General features: G+C 43.5%; 1 protein-coding gene across 4 annotated transcripts in view; it reads left to right on the forward strand.

The window, feature by feature from the left end:
• Syt7 (Synaptotagmin 7) overlaps nucleotides 1-23,779 on the forward strand; it is an 863,311-nt gene that overhangs the window by 794,486 nt on the left and 45,046 nt on the right. For all 4 annotated transcript variants that reach the window (XM_083121280.1, XM_083121281.1, XM_083121278.1 and 1 more), the window contains one exon: nucleotides 18,376-18,523. In XM_083121280.1, the coding sequence (XP_082977406.1) occupies nucleotides 18,376-18,523 (148 nt within the window). The remainder of the gene's footprint in view (nucleotides 1-18,375; nucleotides 18,524-23,779) is intronic.

Consider the following 23,779-nt stretch of genomic DNA (forward strand, 5'->3'; position numbering starts at 1 on the left):
GTACCGCTCGCAGCTAAAAGTTACGCCGTACCCACGCCTATTTCGAGCATTCCTTCGACGCCGTTCGAACTGAAGGATGCACCGGCACGACGTCGAGCCATAGGCAGCACGTCGTCGTCTTCGGATAAAATCGAGTTGGGGCCTTTGGCACGAGACTACCTGAGCACGGGGAAATTCGACAAGGATGAAGTGTTCGGATTGTATCCCAGCATGGAAACCAGCGAAGGCGGCGGTGTGGTGTGGAAGATTGGGAAATCGAAGGTGACCTTCGAAGGCAACGACATTAAAGTCAATTTAGGCGACAAGGATAGTTGGAACAGGTATCCGGGTACGGTGGGACTGTGGGAACTCGTTGCCAAAAAGCAGCCGAAAGATTACACCGACGAAGATTACCAAAGTTACAAGGAAATTCTGATCATGACGGATGCCTTGTACCAGAACAACGACGCCTCGCAGAATAGGGTGAAATCGAGCAGCGGCGAGAAGTACAGGAATCTCATCAAACCGATTTGGAACCAGGTCAAAACAGGCAGCGGCGTCAAACGCTACAACACGTTACCCAAAGAATTCGTTTGGGTGGACGACGTTAGGAAACTCGTGGACCGATTGTTGGTGATAGCCGGCGAAGAGAATGCAGGCAATCGTAATTTCTACAACGAGAAGGTTGGCATCGTGGACATGATCAGCACGAAACTTTCCAACTTCATCGTGAACGACGACAAGGGCATAGGTTACCTGATCAAAATCATCAACACGCTGCCTCCGAAATTTTGGAACGTGGCCGAAGGAAAGGGACTCGTGAACGACATCATCAACAAGTTACCTTTCGAGATGCATCTACCTGGCTACCAGTACTGCGGACCGGGTACCAAACTCGAGAAAAGATTGGAGAGAGGAGACAAGGGTGTGAATCCGTTGGACGCCGCATGCAAAGATCACGACATCGCCTACAACACTACGCAGACGGATCTGGACGCACGTCACGAAGCAGACAGAAAGTTAGAGCACGCAGCTTTCGAAAGATTCGTGAGCAGAGACGCATCGCTGGGTGAACGGGTCGCCGCACTGGGTACCACCATCGCCATGAACACGAAACAAAAATTGGGGTGGGGTATATAAATAACATACAGTAAAAAATAAACATGGCTTGCATAACTGATTTGCCGCACGAACTACTATCTAAAATATTCAAAAAGGTAGTTAACGGAGATGTTAATAAACTTGTGATCATAGCTAAAACGACGCCGGCATTTCACATGGGATGCGAAATAGTTCTCAAGGACCGTCTTCGGGAGATCAGTGGAATGAGGTGCGGTGATCTCGACACTCTTCTGTCGGCCGCGAGGGAGAAATTGAACGAGAGGTTGGATGAACTGCACGAGGCGAGGCAGGGAAGAAGACGATATACTGATGATTGACGTAAGTCCAAACAGGAAACTGAAAAAATCATCACGCAAATCATCGCGTTCTCCGAAGCACGAACTTTCTTCCTCTGTTAAAAAAATCTTCGATACAAATCATGAAAAAAAAATATATAAATAACACACATCGTGAAAAAAAATAATCTTCGGTATATATAAATAACACACATCGTGAAAAAAAATTAAATTTCTCTAACACATACACTGAAAATTTCTCTTCTTCGATATGACAACTGAAAAAATGAGTGAGCTCCAAGCATTAAAACAAATGCTAAATTTGTCATTCGAGTATGTAAAAATTCGGGAATTGGAAGTCGGCAAATCTTACACGATAACTTCCGGTTCAATCGTTTCTACCCAGTATGGTCCCAAGGTACGCCTGTTGCTCAACGCACAATACAGTCTATTTTTACCAGATCGATACGCTAACATGTTATCGGACGAGAAGCTATCTATTTTAATCGAGAACAAAACTCGAATCGTGTACAAGGGGGCAAAGGAACTTCTTGGCAAGAAAACGAAGCACGTAATAGAATTTGTGTAGCGACTGCGGGGCCGTGAAAAAAAAAATCTCAGAATATTTATATATAAATAACATACCGTAAAAAAAACTACACAAGAAAAAATCTCAGAATATATATATAAATAACATACCGTGAAAATAACACATAGAGCATCAACATGAAGCCCAAGGGTGTCGTGTACCAGATACCATACTCCAATCTTAAAAATCTAGGTGCCCTCGATGGGTTACTCACCAAGAAACAACGCGAGAAGAAACGTTCTTGCTTGTCGAAAGGACACGGAATGAAATTGCTGCTCAGCACACCTCAATTGAAAAGATTGCAGCGTTCGCGGAAACAGCAAAAGGTCGGAGGTTTCATATTCAGCATCCCGGCCATCCTAGCAGCATTGGGGGCTGTTGGAAGTTTAGCCGGCGGTAGCGCCGCCATCGCGAAAACCGTCATCGACTCGAAGAAGAACAAGGCCGAGTTGGAAGAACAGAAACGTCACAACCTGGCCATGGAGAAGAAAAAGGGGAAGGGTGTGATGAAGAAGTTTAAAAAAAAGAAACAGAAGCACTCACCAACCGAGATATTGAATCTCTGATCGAACCGTTACAAATCAAACACTTCAGAGGAGTTTTCATGTCCGACTCGTTACCTTCAAGCGTTAAAAGAAGAGAATGCGGAGTAGTCAACTTGGACGGTCAAGAAAATCCAGGCACGCATTGGATATGTTACCACAAAAACAACAATGATAAAGCATTCGTTTTCGATTCTTTCGGAGGTGTTCCACCTACAAATTTAATTCATTATCTGAAAACGAACAAAACCTCTATATACTACAACGACGAACGCATTCAAAATTTCGGAGACGTGAACTGCGGCCATCTCTGCCTCTCCGTGCTCGCGTTTCTCTCTAAAATAAATAACCCTACGATCGAGGATTTCCAGAAAGCATTGTGGAACCTCAAACAGCATCACTAGGATGGGCGTGTTCCATCTCACGAGCGAATCTTCAATCTTGAAACTCACGCTGCACGACGACATCGTCTATCCTAAATCCGTGGCTCTGCGTGCATTCTACAGCATGTACCTCATACCTAACGTCACCCAGCACAACAACAAAATTAGCGTTGGAAGCGAACACATCGTCGTCACGCCAGGCCAATACAATCTTTCCACTTTGCAAGCTCAATTACCCAAAGGCACATACCTTTCTCAAAATTCGGTCACGCACAGAGTGGAAATCCTATCCGCGACGGAGACCGTGGACCTGGGCACCATGGGAGAACTTTTAGGTTTCGAGAACAACACCAAACTCGAAGCTGGCATCAAGCACGTAGCAACCAACATTCCTAAATTCTTGGCCATAGAGACTCTGAACGTACACTGCAACGTGGCGGAAGGAATGATCACGAAATCTTCGGACGGATTGTTAGGAAGTCACAAGCAGACGGGAATCATAGCCACTTTCAAACCAAGTTCCGAGTTCATGGAACCAATCATCTACACGCCCTCTTCGCCGATCTATTTTCCAGTATGTCGCAACCGCATAGACGACATAGAGTTGGTGGTGACGAACGAGAAAGGAGACGTGGTGGATTTCGCAGGTGCCACTACGACGGCCATCGTGGAGATCAACATATAATAAATAACCATACATGTAAAATGGAGCAAATCGAAAGTTACGAATTGCAGTCTTTCCCTCCCAACCGTCGCACGTTCGCCAATCTGAATGAAGCGAACAGGGAGATCGAATACGACGTGGACGTAGGCGACGGGTTCATTCATCCTCACAGAGCGGACCTCTACCTTCAATTCGACGTGGTGAAGAAAGAAAGCGGAGACGCGTTTCCCGCAGCAGCAAACTTGATACTCGTGGACAACTTCGTGCCTCACCTATTCTCGCAGGTGGAGGTGAGGAAACACAACACCGTCATCGACAGAATAGATTATCCAGGCATCACGTCGACGGCAGTGGGAACGTTGAAATTATCCAAAACGGACGCAGCGTACTACCAGGCCGGGGGATTCGAAGCTGGGGCCAAAATATCGACGAAAAGTCACACGGTGCTCTTTCCCATGCGTCTGCTGCCTGGTTTCTTCTCGGACTACAAGGAGATCATGTGGAAGGGAGGACTGAGGGTTACGTTTCGAAGAGCGGCCAACGACAACGACGCACTGATGCGATACGCTACTTTGGGTCCGGACGGCACCACGCCGATAGCCAACACTCTACCCGAAGCGGCGAAATGTGTCATCCGGAGCATGGAATTGAGAATGCCGGTGGTGGAATACGAAACGAACTACGCCCTCAAGTACAAAGCGGAGATCTTGAAAAGTCCGCAGGTGCCGATTCACTTTCACGGTTACCAGTGCGTGCAGAAGATGGCGTCGGGAAGTCACATGGAATTCGACGTGACGACGCAGTTCAACAACATACAGTTCGACATGCCAGATTTCGTCGTAGTGCTTTTTCAGACCGGACGCGATAACGATCAGGAGAAAGATTCCAGCAAGTTCGACGACTGCAAGATCAAGAACGTTTATCTGAAGAATGGACGTAACGAAGTGTTCCCGCGCGAGAATTACAACCTCGACGTAACCAAAAACGATTACCTCAAACTTTACGAAGCTTACACGGCTTACAAACGCGTGACCGAGGGAAGCGTGGACGTGTACTACGCGCCCAGCGAATTCAAAGCACGGAGACCCATGACCGTCATCAACACATCTAAGAGGAAGAAGGTTGTGGTCAACGATCGTACCAACATCAAGATTGTATGCGAGTTCCACGATGCCTTGCCTGCAGATACTCTGTGCAGTGTCATTCTTATTGCAGAGAAAACATTTGTGTATGACGTCAAGAATGAAAGAGTGACTGAACAGTTTTAAATAAATAAAAAAAAAATAGCACACAATCAGAAATGTGGAATTTTATATATATAAGTACAAATTGCAATTAGTAGTTTCCAGAAGTTTAATTTTGCTGTGCCATGCATGCATGTAATCGAGGAAGTGGAAGTAAATTAAAATTGTTTTTTTTTTTCGCATTGCCTATTACTTTTTGTTGCACTCTGGGCAGGCCTTACTAGTTTGGAGGCGATAGTGGCCCCACGGAAGTGTATGGACCCCACATTCAAGAATACACCTCTTGTCGTCGTGTGCATCCAGAGCAACTTTCCTGACAATATTAGTTGTAAGCACATGATCGACGCTTTGGATACGATGCTCTTTTTGTAGAATGGGCGATTTTGTTCTGAGGCACTCGAGGTAATCCTCAAACTTGAGGTGCTCCCGAACCACTTGCCTGCTTACACCCTTTGCCTTTTTTGTTACTGAACCCTCAGCCCGGATCGCATAGGCTTTGGCACGAAGTCCAGCAAACTCCACAATCACATCCCCGTCTTTCTCGTCCTTGAGTTTGCCGGGTATTTTTTTGTTCCGGGGCAGAATTCCATACCGGTTTAGCTGGGGATAGCCCGATGTGTCGAAGAGCTTGACAAGAGCTGGAACTTTGGCCATATCACCATACGCATCGGCCGTGCGAACATGGTACACCAAGCTGTCCGTGTCTGTGTAGAGGAGCGAGATATTGTGATTGTAGTGTGCACGTAGTATGCCGTAATATGTCTCGAACATGCACAACTTGCTCAGATCCAAAACTGCAGCTCCCACATAGATGGGCTTGTTGAGTAGCACCTTGCCCCGGTTCATGTGAATCAGAGACATCTGTTCGTTGTAAATTGTTCGAGACCTGAACAGCGGGCTTGCAACAAGTCGACGACACTGTGTTTTCTTCGTCACCAACCTCACATCAACGCGATTTCGCACATTCTCCATTGTCTTCCCAAATACCGCATTGTTCATTAATTTGAAAAAATCGCGATCAAGTTCCGAAGTGGCATCAGTGCGATGGTTGGTGTTCAGTTCGATGTACGGCTTCAACCATGGAGACTGCCTGAACAAGAGCACGTGGTAAACAGCTTTGACCGAGACCCCTTGCTGCATTAACCACTGGAGGTTCCGGTAGTGTAGCACATAACGCTTTTTGGGCTCCAAGTCCATGACGAGCTTCGGTTGATCCGAGCCAGGTGGGCACTTCAATTCCGGAGCAGGCGAAAGGTCACAGAATGTATCCTGCAGCTTCTCGGGGAAGTCAAGGTCCACCTCGGCAAAAAACCCAAACTCGTCGCACTCTTTTTCGATGTCGAAGTTGGAGGGGTCAGCCCACTCAAACTGTCCTGTTGGGAGTGGCTGCATCATGGAGTGCCCGTAAAGATTATTCACGTCAGTGTACATGATGTAGCTTGATGGTTGGGAGGGGTCGTAACCAGTGGCCATGTGGTGATTGTTGGCGTGTGCGAAGCGTTGCGACACTTGGACCATGCCGCCCCGGATAGCTCTCTCGATGAAAAGCATGATATCAACATCGGAGATAAGTGAAAGTTTAACTTTAGTCAGCAGGAGCATGGCCGACCATGCCAGTCCAGGAAGGCTGTAAAAATATACAGGGTCCAGGTTGTAAATATTTATCGCATTCGCCCGAAACGCCTGGAACACATCGGCAAGAAGCGTCACATCAAGCTTCAGGTATGCATCGTGGTAATCACCGAAAGTTCGGCAACCCAACTTGACCCACATAGACTGAGCATGCTTGTACTCCTCGTCGGTAATACCTGAACCTCTCAGCTGGCTGTAGAACTTATCCTGGGGAGGCAGCAACTCTTCTTCGAACTTGGAAGGGTCTGTGACGTATTCATAGGGGTAGACCCCTTTACGTCTGATGAGTGCGATATCTAAGTTCGGGAAACTTGATGTGGTAATAGCTAGTTGGTCGTCTCTGAGCTTCCCAGCAAGAGCATCGAGGCTTGCCTGGAGGAACCTCAGAGAGTCGAGGAACCGAAGCTCGATGCTGCTGCTTTTTGAGTCGGGGATCGGCACCCACTTGCTGATGCTAATATAACGCTCCTCGTTCTGTGCCAGGACATTGATTCTCGCATTGTCGTACCCTAGATGTGTGACCAAGTGATGGAAATCATATCCCGAGCCATTGTGAAAAAAGACCGGTATGAAGCGCGGGTCCCTGGCTCTCAAGTTACATCTGTTGCACCACGGGCCAATGTAGCTTCCGGTCCCATAATGGTCATGGTGGTGGACCTTTTTGTTATCGTCAGTGAAGACCGAGTTGCAAACAGGACAATTTAGAGCTATTTCGTGCTGATGCTTGTTTTTGGGAGACAGAGGCAGCATGGGCTTGGGGGCCAACAGCACCTTCCCTATCTTGATGGCTTCCTGTTGCATTCTCTCCAGGAAGTGTTTAACCGGGTCGGGACCGCGATACACATAGGGCTCGGAGGCAATATGTTGGTCTCGCCACACCACAACATAGGAGTAACTCGAGGCCTCGTGGATTTGGAAAGGAATGGTAGAGGATGTTTCGGGGTTGGGCTCGCAGTTAGACAGAGGTTGAAGAAAGGCCTCGAAGTCTGCTACAATATAGGCAGGATGCTTCACCATAGCACTGTGCATGCGAAAGCACTCTACTGCACCAGGTTCGGGCAGGATAGTTCGTGCAGGCTCGTTGGTACCACAGTAGAACATGTGGCGAGCTAGCTTCTCAGCAGCAATGTTGGGTCCTCTGATGTACCGGTAATTTTGCTGTTCTCGATTATTAAATGTAGCCAAGCACCTGCGACACACCTCGACGTGGGTTTTGTCTTTGCTCCGTTGGCTCGAAACAAGCCGAGAGAGGGAACGGATAAGGGTGTAATGGTGATGGGTCTCGTCCTTGATGAGCAGGAGGTTGATTTCTCGTACCTTGTTGTTGTTGCCCACGTTGCTCACCCGGATGGGATGGACCTCATTTTTGTTCTCGGTGAGACCGTAAACATTGATGGCTAATTGCAGGCCCAACAAGTCACGAGCACGAACCTCAAACTTGTGAATATGCGAGACTTCTACAGGGTAGGCAATCCCGGCCATTGCATCCTCCAGTTCCGACTCATACTGCTTGTAGTGTGCAACACGGTACGAGTGGTTTTCCCTAGGTATAGGGTGCAATGCTGCCAGCACCGACCAGAGGAAGCATTTGGTGTCTTTGTTCTGAATATTGAGAACAGCTTTCCTTGCTTCAACCTCGGGTGGCAGGGCAATATAGCTAGACCCTGCCAGTGGCAGGAACTTGCTAAGTGTCAGACAAAGTTCGTGGGGGTCGCCACACAGCGAACCGCCCGAGCCTTTAGCCTGATGCTCCTCGTGCTTTGCCACAAACTCCTCGACAAACTTGTTGTAGATGCTGTCGAGGTCAGTGACATCTGCCTGATGCAGTGTTTTTGCTTTTGTGGCATGGAAGAATTTATATATTTCATCAGACGGTTTCTTATACTTGCAGCATAGCACAGCATAGAATTTAGTGGAGTATGTAGCCAATGCATCGTTAAGGATGGATATTATCTTAGCTCGCTCGCTCTCCAGAAAACTACGCACATCGCAGAAGCTGTCTGATGTTATGTTAAAGTCTTCTAATAAATGCTCAAACGCAAATCGGTCTGCTTTCTTCGCCAGCTTGACGCGTTTGGCAGGTGGCGATGCATCGAGGGAGGTTACTTCTACCTTTCGCTTGGAAGGTTGCGGTAGAGATGTTCCAGTGCTCTTGCAAGTAAGCTGGTGTCGCTTGAAGTTGGCAATAGAAATATTTATTCCACACTTAGAGCACAGTTTGGTTGCACATATTCGCTTTCCCGGCACACAAGTACGACAGTGCCTTTGAAAATGTTTACTTGACACAGTAATTTGGCACGTAGGGCAATTTTTTTCAGAACGCATAATGCAGAGATTTTTTGGGGGTATGTTATTTAATACCAAATGCTGTGCAATGCAAAATATAATTGCTCACTTTTTTTTTTAACTATTTTCTATGACCTTATTTGGGTTTTTTTTCGCCAAATTATATGCTTCTAGTCTCCTATACAATACAATATACGTACAATATTGTCAACAGTATTATATTTGAGCAGGTCGCTTGTCGCCTAAACACTACAGCTCACAGGTCGGGAAAATCTGACATGAAAGCAGATAATACGCTTATGCCTTATTTATATATAATTTTCACGGGGCGTACAATATTGTCAACAGTATTATATTTCAGCAGGTCGCTTGTCCCCTAAACACTACAGCTCACAGGTCGGGAAAATCTGACATGAAAGCAGATAATACGCTTATGCCTTATTTATATATAATTTTCACGGGGCGTACAATATTGTCAACAGTATTATATTTCAGCAGGTCGCTTGTCCCCTAAACACTACAGCTCACAGGTCGGGAAAATCTGACATGAAAGCAGATAATACGCTTATGCCTTATTTATATATAATTTTCACGGGGCGTACAATATTGTCAACAGTATTATATTTGAGCGCGTCGCTTGTCACCTAAACACTACAGCTCACAGGTCGGGAAAATCTGACATGAAAGCAGATAATACGCTTATGCCTTATTTATATATAATTTTCACGGGGCGTTCAATATTGTCAACAGTATTATATTTGAGCGCGTCGCTTGTCACCTAAACACTACAGCTCACAGGTCGGGAAAATCTGACATGAAAGCAGATAATACGCTTATGCCTTATTTATATATAATTTTCACGGGGCGTTCAATATTGTTAAGAGCGTTAGTTTTTGTAGAGCTCTCTTTTTCCATCTTTCCTCTATACAGTAAAGTTGTAGAAGACACAATTAGCTAACCTAGCATACAACATACCTTCCTAATTAATATGGATATTGTCACACATTCCTCTTATTTTATACTGTTGTAAATGGAAAAAATTATGTACGGTAAATGTTTTGTACATTATAGGGAAAAAATGCAAAATATCCCCCAATTTTAATTCGATCCACCTCTGAATCGAATTTTTACATATTTCCACGCCGGCACATATTGTCCTATTTGCTTCTTTTACTTGCCTTGCTTAATTAACTCTCGCTAATTAGCATTTTTTTGGAAGAAGTCAACTAGAACAACATATGGCGGTATGAGAAATATGCAAATCAAAGAACATTTTAGCAATATATGGGCCCTAGCAATTAGCTTCGTCGACTAAGAGTACTCCTTCAAACATCTTCAGCTAGATCGTATTACTAAACGAGGACGTTTAAAATTTTTGGGTGTTGAAAAAGTTTGACCCTACTTTTTATTTCTATTGTTTGCTAATAGATGGCGCTAATAGTACCCCCTCCCCTCCCCTCTCCCCTCTTCTCCTCTGCTGTATGGCAAATAGCACAAACATAGAAATCAAGATTTTGGAGAGCAAAACATAAAATTTGCATGCATCTGATGTCGAACCAGGAACTTTTATCTTTCGGAGCGTCAACATTATTTTTTACTCAGTCGTCATATAACATGAACGCACGCAAAGATTCACATGTGCTTTTATTATTTTGTGTTCGGTAAGTACAAGTATATTCTTACATAAATTATTGTTTAATTTAATAAATTGTAAAACTCGGAGCCTGCTATACTAAAACTCCTTCTGTATTTCATTAAACTATTGAAAGCGAATGTTGCGTGCATGCGGAAATAGCACAGAAAAAAAAAAAACCGGATGGAAGCAATTTAAAATCAGTAGAGCAAAGTCAGTATTACGAGAACGTAAAAACACGTGTTTTCATTCAACTTCGAAAAATAAGAATAAATATATGCATACAGAACACATATGCTTTCTTTTCACAGTTGTAAAAACATATAAATTGTACATGAAGTAAGTTACGGGAAGGCTCTCTCTTTTATGTCTGTGTATATGTTGTACAATTAGGTACAAGTTGTTGTACAATTAGCTCCTTGCTTTAGGCTAGGTTAGGTTAGGGTGGGTTAGGTTAGGTTAGGTTAGGTTAGGTTAGAGTAGGTTAGGTTAGGTTAGGTTAGGTTAGGTTTGAGTAGGTTAGGTTAGGTTAGGTTAAAGTAGGTTAGGTTAGGTTAGGTTAGGTTAGGTTAGGTTATGTTAGGTTAGGTTTGAGTAGGTTAGGTTAGGTTAGGTTAGAGTAGGTTAGGTTAGGTTAGGTTAGGTTAGGTTTGAGTAGGTTAGGTTAGGTTAGGTTAGAGTAGGTTAGGTTAGGTTAGGTTAGGTTAGGTTTGAGTAGGTTAGGTTAGGTTTGAGTAGGTTAGGTTAGGTTAGGTTAGAGTAGGTTAGGTTAGGTTAGGTTAGGTTAGGTTTGAGTAGGTTAGGTTAGGTTAGGTTTGGTTAGGTTTGAGTAGGTTAGGTTAGGTTAGGTTAGAGTAGGTTAGGTTAGGTTAGGTTAGGTTAGGTTAGCCAGTGAAAGATCATATAGTAGAATTTTTGTAGAGTGGGTAGGCAACACCGACGAGCATCAAATGATGATTTCAAGCCTCAAATAATAATTTCGAGCCTCAAAAAAAAAACATCCAATAGAGTTGCCAGATGTAAACAAAAAACAATAGACCCCCCTCATAAAAGGCTACAGTAAACCCACAGTGTTGCCGACACTAGGCCCCCAACAGTATTGCCAGACATAAAAAATACATGGACCCCTCAGGTCCTTTGATGAAAATTTACAGTGAAAAAACCCAGTAGGTTAACAACACTGTCAATCTACGGTAGTGTTGCCAGATGTAAACAGAGGGCAATAGACCCCCCCCCTCATAAAAAGCTACAGTAAACCCACAGTCTTGCCAACTCTGCTCTCAAAATGTACATCATAAAAGGCTACGACGAGCGCCACAACCTTGGTGATTTTTTCGGGTAAGAAGTTGACAACACTGCGCCTTACGAGAGAAATCCATTAAGGCGATCGAGCCCCACATGATGATTCGAGCCCCAATTGAGGGCCCAGTACCCGGACACTGGGTCTACTCACGTAATAGAATTTGAGTAGCGACTGCGGGGCCGTGAAAAAAAAAATCTCAGAATATTTATATATAAATAACATACCGTAAAAAAACTACACGAGAAAAAATCTCAGAATATATATATAAATAACATACCGTGAAAATAACACATAGAGCATCAACATGAAGCCCAAGGGTGTCGTGTACCAGATACCATACTCCAATCTGAAAAATCTAGGTGCCCTCGATGGGTTACTCACCAAGAAACAACGCGAGAAGAAACGTTCTTGCTTGTCGAAAGGACACGGAATGAAATTACTTCTCAGCACACCTCAATTGAAAAGATTGCAGCGTTCGCGGAAACAGCAAAAGGTCGGAGGTTTCATATTCAACATCCCGGCCATCCTAGCAGCATTGGGGGCCGTTGGAAGTTTGGCTGGCGGAAGTGCCGCCATCGCGAAAACCGTCATCGACTCGAAGAAGAACAAGGCGGAATTGGAAGAACAGAAACGTCACAACCTGGCCATGGAGAAAAAAGGGGGGAAGGGCGTGATGAAGAAGTTTAAAAAAAAGAAACAGAAGCACTCACCAACCGAGACATTGAATCTCTGATCGAACCGTTACAAATCAAATACTTCAGAGGAGTTTTCATGTCCGACTCGCTACCTTCAAGCGTGAAAAGAAGAGAATGCGGAGTAGTCAACTTGGACGGTCAAGAAAATCCGGGCACGCATTGGATATGTTACCACAAAAATGATGATAAAGCATTCGTTTTCGATTCTTTCGGAGGTGTTCCACCTACAAATTTAATTTATTATCTGAAGACGAACAAAACCTCTATATACTACAACGACGAACGCATTCAAAATTTCGAAGACGTGAACTGCGGCCATCTCTGCCTCTCCGTGCTCGCGTTTCTCTCTAAAATAAATAACCCTACGATCGAGGATTTCCAGAAAGCATTGTGGAACCTCAAACAGCATCACTAGGATGGGCGTGTTCCATCTCACGAGCGAATCTTCAATCTTGAAACTCACGCTGCACGACGACATCGTCTATCCTAAATCCGTGGCTCTGCGTGCATTCTACAGCATGTACCTCATACCTAACGTCACGCAGCACAACAACAAAATTAGCGTCGGAAGCGAACACATCGTCGTCACGCCAGGACAATACAATCTTTCCACTTTGCAAGCTCAGTTACCCAAAGGCACATACCTTTCTCAAAATTCGGTCACGCACAGAGTGGAAATCCTATCCGCGACGGAGACCGTGGACCTGGGCACCATGGGAGAACTTTTAGGTTTCGAGAACGACACCAAACTCGAAGCTGGCATCAAGCACACGGCAACCAACATTCCTAAATTCTTGGCCATAAAGACTCTGAACGTACACTGCAACGTGGCGGAAGGCATGATCACGAAATCTTCGGACGGATTATTAGGAAGTCACAAGCAGACGGGAATCATAGCCACTTTCAAACCAAGTTCCGAGTTCATGGAACCGATCATCTACACACCCTCTTCGCCGATCTATTTTCCAGTATGTCGCAACCGCATAGACGACATAGAGTTGGTGGTGACGAACGAGAAAGGAGACGTGGTGGATTTCGCAGGTGCCACTACGACGGCCATCGTGGAGATCAACATATAATAAATAACCATACATGTAAAATGGAGCAAATCGAAAGTTACGAATTGCAATCTTTCCCTCCCAACCGTCGCACGTTCGCCAATCTCAACGAGGCGAACAGAGAGATCGAATACGACGTGGACGTAGGCGATGGGTTCGTTCATCCTCACAGAGCGGACCTCTACCTTCAATTCGACGTGGTGAAGAAAGAAAGCGGAGACGCGTTTCCGCCCAATGCCAATTTGAAACTCGTGGACAACTTCGTGCCTCACCTGTTCTCGCAGGTGGAGGTGAGGAAACACAACACCGTCATCGACAGAATAGATTATCCAGGCATCACGTCGACGGCAGTGGGAACATTGAAATTATCCAAAACGGACGCAGCGTACTACCAGGCCGGGGGATTCGAAGCCGGGACCAAAATATCGACGAGAAGTCACACGGTGCTCTTTCCCATGCGTCTGCTGCCTGGTTTCTTCTCGGACTACAAGGAGATCATGTGGAAGGGAGGACTGAGGATCACGTTTCGAAGAGCGGCCAACGACAACGACGCACTGATGCGATACACCAACTTGAACGCCGACGGCACGCCGATAGCCAACACTTTACCCGAAGCGGCGAAATGCGTCATCCGGAGCATGGAATTGAGAATGCCAGTGGTGGAATACGAAACGAACTACGCCCTCAAGTACAAAGCGGAGATCTTGAAAAGTCCGCAGGTGCCGATTCACTTTCACGGTTACCAGTGCGTGCAGAAGATGGCGTCGGGAAGTCACATGGAATTCGACGTGACGACGCAGTTCAACAACATACAGTTCGACATGCCAGATTTCGTCGTAGTGCTCTTTCAAACCGATCGCGATAACAATCAGGAAAAAAATTCCAGCAAATTCGACGACTGCAAGATCAAGAACGTTTATCTCAAGAATGGACGCAACGAAGTGTTCCCGCGCGAGAATTACAACCTGGACATAACCAAAGATGATTACCTCAAACTTTACGAAGCTTACACGGCTTACAAACGCGTGACCGAGGGAAGTGTGGACATGTACTACACCCCCAGCGAGTTCAAAGCACGGAGACCCATGACCGTCATCAACACATCTAAGAGAAAGAAGGTTGTGGTCAACGATCGAACCAACATCAAGGTCGTCTGCGAGTTCCACGACGCGCTGCCTGCCGATACTCTGTGCAGCGTCATCCTGATTGCAGAGAAGTCCTTCGCGTACGACGTGAAAAACGAGAGGGTCACAGAGCAGTTTTAAAAAATATCGCCAACAAGCAAGAATAGCTTTTCTACATTCCCAATTACAAAATTTTTTAATCTAAAAACACATCCAAAGCATCAAATCGAATTTCTTAAACAAATTGAGGGGGGAAAGGGGGGGGCTTGCTTGTAGTTGAGTAGTTATTATCAAAACCTATCCAACAAACCCACAATCATCATCCTAGCTCAATTAGGAGCCGAGAAAATCAATGTCTTAGAAAACGTCTTAAGATAATTGTCTTAAGAAAATTTTCTTGACAGACCGGAAGTAACATCTTGACAGACCGGAAGTCGACTTTCTTAAAGATTAAGATATTTGTCTTAAGACGTTTTCCAAGACGTTGATTTTCTCGGCTCCTATGGGGTCTAGAACCATGTAACTTTGATCTATGTATATACCAGTACTTGCCCAACCCTGTGGCCGAGTGGTTAGCACATCGCGCTGCGATGTCAAGGGTCCCGGGTTCGAATCCCGGTCGAGCATGGTTGTTTGTGAATATCTATTCATCCATTTCATCACTCATCCCCAATCTTCGCAAATTAGCCAAAAGATACAAAACGCGAAGTAAAATAAACTAAATCAATAAATCGATCATTAAGTTCCGTGTGTTGCAATCATGAAATTAAATTTTAATTAACTTTTTTTCCTATCCATCTCTCTCTCTCAAATCTATATAGCCTGTTCATATTTGGCATGTTGGCCATTTTGTTTACATGGTAAAAAAAATCTCAAGCCATTTTTTTGCGAATGCTCGTTCTGTAGCCATAAGTATAATTGGATATAGTTGTCAGATTTTATTTAATTTGAGGTTTAATATCAATAAGCGTGCATAAAAACTAAATATTTTAAATAAAATAAGATTCGAATAACTATGTACTTTCACTAGACTTTGCGATGGCGCAGCGGTAGCGTCGTTGCCTTGTAATCAAGGCTTCGATACCCGCACAAGTAGTTCTTGAAACTGTAGGTCCACCCCCGATTCGTCTTACTGTGCATAAAGTGGACTTAAAACATCAAATCAATCAGTACTTCCACTAGCCTCTGCGATGGCGCAGCGATAACGTTGTTGTCTTGTAATCAAGAGTTCGATACCCGGTGGAGGTACAAGTGGTTCTTGAAACTGTAGGTCCAGTCTCGATTAGTCTTACTGTGTATAAAGTGTACTTAAACCATCAAATCAATCAGTACTTCCACTAGATATCAAAAACACGCAACTCTCCTCTATTTTTTTTTCTTGCTTTCCTCTAACAATTTAACACATTTATTTTTTTTAAATATGCCCCCCTTTCCCCCCCCCACACACACATATTTCCTACCTACCAACAACGACACACGGAAGAAAAAAAAATATTCCAGCTACCAAGATGCATGCTTCAAATATATAAAAGCAGAGAGAGACATGAAACATCTTCTATATTCTCTCTCTTTTTTGCATGTTTTGTGAGTATATTTTCTTCCACAATACATAAGAGCTATTTTGGTTTTCAAGAAGTTATACCTTCCTTCCACAATCTCTTATATCTGTTTTGGCTAGTTTCAAAAATCAACTCACAAAAACAAAACCATACTTATAAATCAAAGCCAACTCATGCAAGCTAAGAAACAAAATTACTTACTTTTGGAAAATACTGCAGAAATGCTCTTCACTATCGTTTAAAATAAAAACAGAACTTTCTACACCAGCGCTTTAAGTTTTATACGGTTTTCTAATAAGGTCAAAAGTGAAATGTTAGCCAACGCAACGTGGACCAATAGAAATCCGAGACAATCCGCTCTAGAAGATTCTTCTTTTATATTTCAGTCACATTATTTTGAATAATGCATCGCATTGCATTACTGGTATCTATGCTGCTAACTGACGTCACTATATATACTTCCATCATCCCAAGGCCTACGTATTGTTGAATTTTGTGTTATTGCGTCAATGTTGATTGCATGCGAAATCCCCTTTCGCATTACAGGTATTTCAATGTAATAAAAAAGCTTTAGAATTTCATTAGAGATAAGAGGACTTGCATCACTGGTATCTATGCTGCTAACTGACATTACTCTATGTAATTCCGTCATCCCAAGGTCTACATATTGTTGAATTTGCGTTATTGCGTCAATGTTCATAGCACGCGAAATCCCCTTTCGCATTACAGGTATTTCAATGTAATAAAAAGCTTTAGAATTTCATTAGAGATAAGAGGACGGTATTTCGAAACCAACACAATGCAATTTCCTGCTCATTCTCGTAACCTACTCCATATTCGAGTGAACACTCTCTTGTTCAACATCCGTCTGTCATTTGACAGACTTGACCGGGACTTGGAAAATTGCAATAAAATATATTCATCCTTCCCCCTTCACGCAGCACACTCGATTTCAAATATCGCTACAATACCAATTTTTACATCATGAGGAGAAAAATATCATAACAGGGGCTTAAAATATTATAGGAGAAGTTTTGTTAGGTTGTAGTTTGTTAGGTTGTAGTAGGGATTTCCTTAACAAAAAAAATAAAATTTTGATTATCACACACACACATTGTAGAAGATCACACCTGAGAGTTTTAATAACAAAACATTGTGGCAGATTACGCTGAGAGTGCAAGGTCGTGGTAGATTACACTGAGAGACCTTACAGTAAGAGGAGACAGCCTTATAGGAAAATATCGTAAGTCATTTCAAATATAGGTCAAAAAGCGAGGTAGCATAAGAGCAAGATTTGCAGGAGGTAAAAAATAGCTTAAAAAATGATGCCAGAGCTTTTCTTCTGCCTAATTTTCTTTTATTGTAGGTTAGTTTAGTGCGTAAAACAGATTACGCCGAGAGCAAAAGTCTATTAGCAGGTTGTAGTAGATTACACTGGGGGGGGGGGCCTTACAGTAAGAGGAGACAGCCTTATAGGAAAATATCGTAAGTCATTTCAAATGTAGGTCAAAAAGCGAGGTAGCATAAGAGCAAGATTTGCAGAAGATAAAAAAATAGCTTAAAAAACTGATGCCAGAGCTTTTCTTCTGCCTAATTTTCTTTTATTGTAGGTTAGTTTAGTGCGTAAAACAGATTACGCCGAGAGCAAAAGCCTATTAGCAGGTTGTAGTAGATTACACTGGGGGGGGGGGGGCCTTACAGTAAGAGGAGACAGCCTTATAGGAAAATATCGTAAGTCATTTCAAATATAGGTCAAAAAACGAGTTAGCATAAAAAATAGCTTAAAAAATAATGCCAGAGCTTTTCTTCTGTCCATTTTTCTCTCATTGTAGGTTAGGTTATACCCAAAAACAAAAACCTTGGTGATTTTTCGAGTGAGGAGTTGGCAACACTGCTCATGTCTTACGAGAGAAATCCATTAAGGTGAGAAAAGTAGGTCAAAAGACCCTTCCAGAGTCGCCCCTTCCACCTACTCTCCTGTGCTGGGATATATGTCTAGGCTGATGCCGTTAAGAATTCAATGCAACAAGATCCATTTCATTTCCACTAGTTTAAGTCAATTCCAGAGAAGTCAGCGCACACTTACATACAGCAATAGTACTGCAGACAACCGGTTCCAATTTTCTTGCAGCCAAACGTTTCGCTCAATTTACATCGTTGTGTACTTTGAAATTTGCTGTTCTTAAAATTCTTACATTCTTATATTTGAATTCTTCCTGATAATAAAATTGGATGTATCCATGAAATATTTTCTTTATTCGTATTTTTTTCTTCATTCTCTTTTCAGGCGAAGGAGTTGCCGGCAAAAGACATGTCGGGGACCTCCGATCCCTACGTAAGGGTCACCCTGTTGCCGGACAAGAAACACCGCCTGGAGACTAAGATTAGACGAAAAACGCTGAATCCCCGGTGGAACGAAACATTGTACTTTGAAGGTGAGTCTAGCCTCTACGGAGAGACCAGTATTTCTATCTTATCAACGGAAATAAACTGGATCATTCTGTCAAACAGGGATTTATCCAGAATTTTCGTTGAGGGTATTGTTCTTTTTAGGTGGTGTCAAGGTATATTTAGTAACAAAAAGACCCTAAATTGGACTTGTGTGAAAAAAATTATGGACGTGTTGAAAAAATTATGAGGGCTGTTGGGGTTATGGATAAATTACGGATGTCAAATCACCGGAAAAATGGGCAAGTTTTGTCCGATTTTGATGAAATTCGCAGAATTTGTTCCTTCACATTCCCGACTCATGTGTCATTTTTTTCCCCGAGAAAACCCACCCACAGTGGCGGCGATGAGCGGGGCCAGTTGCCCCCCTCCCCAACTTTTCGCCACTTTTGCCCCCGCACTTTGTTGAACCTTGTCTACAAAAGCAAATATTTTGTCTTTGCCCCCTCTCCCCCGTTTTGGAACCAATCGCCGCCACTGCCCACCTATTTGCACAAATGGAGTTACGCCGTCGAATATTCATTGTATGCAACAGAAGGAAGTTTTTATTTTTAATTTGCCGCACGTTTCAGCTATAACAGACTATTGGTTCGTGAGACACGACTATTTACAAGTTTATTTCAATACGGACATTTTAATCTTCATATTTTATAAATTAATTTTGTTACAATACTTTTGCATTTGACTAAAATATCGATGCTGAAAAATAAGTGAGGCTCAGTAATGTGAATCTGAAAATAAAGATTCATCTTAGTGGCTGCCCTTCTTCAAGCTGACAATGGGGTTTCCAAGTTGCATCCGCACCGGAAACCAATCAAGCCCAGTTCCCGGATTCTAGAAGCTTCTTCGATGGATCCTACCAGACAGTTGAAAACGCTGACATCCTGACGAGGTCTGTTATTGTGGTAGAAGTATAGAGCAACATGCGACTTTTCGACATAAGGAGATGTACCATAAGGCACAATGTTATGGAGAAACTATTTGCGATAGTGTTGTGAATCATAAGTGATATTGTATCGTTCTGTGCGTGTGTTAAAATAAGAAGTCTATAACCTTGAAATCACAATAAGTCATCACATCCTGAGAAGCCTCGTTGCAGCCTTAATTTAGGAGGCTCATAACTCTACCGTGCAAGGCGATTGGGCAAGTAGTCGTGCCGTAATAATCTTCACCTGAAAGAACGTCTGAGTAACTGCACCTGTAGAGGGTTCATAGCAGTCCATCGGGAGACTTATCATGCTGTCGATATTAAGTCGAATCTTTAATTGTGATTAAGCGAATTATAAAGCGCCTACCTCAGTGGCGGACTGGTTAGACACCAAGGGGGCGGGTGTTCTTTGTGGGTGTCCCTTCATCAATTTCATCATATCATCACTCGTTTTCATCGTCGAGTTTAGCCAAAAGTGGCAGAAAAGCAACGCCAAATAACCAAAAAATGAAATGAAGGAAATTAAAAAGCCATCTTAACCATATGCTGCTTTCATGTGCCACATATCAGCCAATTGGCAGTCATGACGCCGAAGGTATTGCTTTTTGTACGGTCCATGTAACGAAGCCTTTGTTTCCAGAAGACTATTACGTCATCGATCGTAACGGTTAATTGTTTTCTGCTCTCCGATCGCAAAACGAGACGTTATAGCTTCGAGGCCGTGAATTATCGCCCCGGTCCCTGCGAACCTTGGGAGGCTGAATGCGAGCCTCCGTGATAAATGGCTCGGCCTCAGCTTCTCACAACAATATCTGGCGCCGCGAGGAGCGGGAAATCGATCTTTTCGGGCCTGGCCACCAGGGGGATTGAAGGCGACGTACCCAAGCACTTTCCCGCCTCCTGGCCTGCCCTTTCTTTTGTTCCCGTCGGTGCGGTAACTTCTCGCGACGTGCTGGAGAACATCGAGTCTCGGTTTGTCCGAGCTGTCGGAAGCCATTCCGTCAAGTCCAAGAGCCTTTTTGTTGTCCTTCCGGGTCGAAATTGCATGGACCGTTTTCTGCAGGGCACTTCCACTCACAGAATTCAAAAATGCATCAAATCAAGATTGATGCACTTTTACTGCATCAATTCACACAGTTATACAAGGTCTGTCCAAAAGGTAATGAGACTAATTCTGGAAAAATCGTTTTATTGAAACTATGTTCAAATACAGTTAATATTCTTTAAAGTAGGATCCTTGAGCGTCAATGCAGCAGTTCCAGCTTTTCTGTCACTCTTCGTAGCAGCGCTGTACGTCTTGACGTGAGATGCTTTGCAGAGCACGTGTCACGGTTGCTTGGACTTTTTCAATTGCCAGAAAACGGTGTCTTTTCAGGCAAAATTTGAGCCTCTGGAACAAAATAAGTCGGCCGCGGCGAGGTTCAGAATGTACGGTGGGTTGTGAATTGTTGTCACATTTTTCTTGGCCAAAAATTTCCTCACTTGCAGCGATGGGTGAGATGGTGCGTTGTCGTGGTGGAGAATCCAGGCGTCTGCGATCTCAGGACGAGACTCTTTTTCTCATGTGATCGAGTACCTGCGTGTAAAATTCGGCAGTCTCACCTTATCTGAGATTAACCTTACACTCAAACGTCGGTCAGAGTCCAAAACAGACTTTACTTGAGTCGCATGGTCGGCAGTTATGGGCGTTTTCGGACGTCCTGAGCGTTGTTCGTTCTCCTCGTCTTCTCTTCCGTCTTTGAACGCTATCTGCACATTTGTCCTTTCGTTAATGTCTCGCCCCCATAGGCTTGTCTTAACATTTCAAGCATGTCGGTAGTGAATTTACCAAGTTTGGCGCAAAATTTTATCGCGTACCACTGTTCCAAACTGCGCTGCATTTTCAACCGTGACGCGACACTGAAACGGCTTCTCACTTTGCTAGCAATCCGATCGCTGGAAAGGCTCGGAGACAACCTAGTTGTGTCAGACTGTATACCTGACATCCCCCACCTATCGCCCTGCTCAATAGATCCATCCCCCCCCCCCCGACCCTTCTGACTGGCCTGCCAAAAATTGTCTCATTACTTTTTTGGACAGACCTTGTATGCGTAGTTTTGATTTTTTGGAAATTATCGTGCCTGGTTCTCTCAATTAATGAACTTTCGTGTATAACACGAAACAGCTGCTTATACATTTTGTGTATATTTTGATCCACCAAAAGTGTATCCTTAGCAGTTTATGCCAATGCTGGAAGAAAGGGGGATGGTATACCACCGCTAGCAAATTTTTAAAAAACCATTCCCCCAGCTGTCTCACTGTTATATTAAACCATAACAGCATTCCTCTGGCTAACCCGAAGAATCGAACAAACATCCCCCAGCTAACATTTTCTACTTCAATCCCGGGACTGAACGTTTTTTGTGCCATTTGACACATTTTGTGATTTAAGTGTACGCTGCTTTTGTGACCATCAGCGATAGTTTTTTTTTAATTATGCCATAATTCATACTTGAATACATTCAGTAGCAAATTGCACAGTGGTTTGGATCACACTTTAAACTGTAGGTCCAGTCCCGATTAGGGGCAGTATATAGCATAAAGAGGACTTAAAATAATAATTCAATTCAATAAATTCAGTATTCAAAATATATAGTCTAGAATATATTCAAGATTTGTAGTATTCGCGTAGTATGCTTTATGTAATGGGAGAAAAACTGCCTCTGGTGGTCACTAAAGTATCGTAGACATGCACAAAATGGAAATGGCCCTTGCTCAGGGGCGGTTTCATGGAGTAGAAACTCGTTGCCTGCTGAGACCTTTAAGCAAGAGTTATTAGTCGTCAGTCGACAGTTGGTAAATGACGATCGCCACGCCTCCTTGCACGTCTAAAATAATCACCTCCGAAATAACCAAAACAAATCGACATTTAATTACAAGTAAATACAGATTACCCCTCGCAACCGAAGTTTATGGATTCTAATTCCGACATGGTGCTCTTAGTAAGTGTCTCTTCATAAATTTCATGTACTCATTACTCATTCTCATCGTCGCGATTGTCCAAAAGTGACAGAAAAGCGCCGCTAAATAACAAAAGTACAGGAGTAAAGTTTAATAAAACTAAACATCTGAAATCATCTTATATTAAATTTATTTTCAGTCTTAAGTGATAACTAGTAAATTTTTGAATCTAAGACATTTCAGAGCCCCGTAGTCTCTCTTGAAATACGCCACTGCTGGAACTAATCGCGAGTTATCGGTGGGTGGTTTAATAAAGAACAGTGACGAAAGCTGCAGAAGGGCGGGGAGGTCCCTTCGTGAAGCCCTAATGAAGAACTGTACAAGACCCTGCATCTTAATCCATCCTTTAACTCCTCTGGCGGATGGCATCTTGTTGGGAGGGGAGAGCGTTCCCCAAAGGTTGCCGAGGTGAGGACGATCTTCCTTCATCATCGCTGACGGAGGGGTTAATGGTTCCGCATTCATCTCCTGAGCTTTGATCCCAGACCTCGATTCGCTCCTCATCAGCTCCTTTCAGAAACCTCTCGTTGAATATCTTTCGGGGACGTTTTCAGTCTTAAATACCTCTGAAAGCAAGCATTCCGGTGAATTTTCTTTTCTGTTTCCGCCGGTGGCTGTTTAATCGAACAGAAAGTTCCACCAAGTGCGTATTTGCTTTAATTCATCTCTGTTCTGTCGCATCATTTAATTTAATATGCAGTATATAGCTAGGCCCCCTAAAATTTGCAAGTTTATTAAAATTTATAACTGAAGGATACTTTTGTTAATCCCCTGGGACCTGAGGGGTAAACTAATAAAGATAAATATTTGTCTCGCAAATGTCTCGGTTATTTAGCAAATAATCCTGGATGCTATTTTTATGAGATGGGTAACTTTTCTATTCTGCCCCACGCCCCCCAAAGTTAAGCCTCAAGTTCGATTCTGATAAAGGTAAAGTTTCACGCGCACTTTGCACCATGCAATGAGGCATATATGAGGGGATGTGGGGATAGAGCCCCACGCATTCTATCGATCTCGGCCATTTTGGAGGTGATGTTCTTAGCACCACGCTCAAAGTTCGATTCTGCCTACCCCAAAATTAGGGCCAAAGTTACGTTCTCGGTATATGGAGTACAATTTTCATAAGGAACCGTCAATACAATAGTATTTTCACTAGATGAATATTGCAATACGGAAGAAAGTGCTTCAAGTCGGACTCCATGATGAATTATTAGTTCATAATACCCTCATAATTATTTCATCACGATCACACTTGGTGAATCCGCTGTAATCGTGGAAGAACGCTCAAGTATAAACGTGTGGACTGCAGAGCGAG

The sequence above is a fragment of the Lepisma saccharinum genome, chromosome 4 (assembly GCF_977018435.1).
Source record: "Lepisma saccharinum chromosome 4, izLepSacc3.1, whole genome shotgun sequence".
NCBI classification, from domain to species: Eukaryota; Metazoa; Arthropoda; class Insecta; order Zygentoma; family Lepismatidae; genus Lepisma; species Lepisma saccharinum.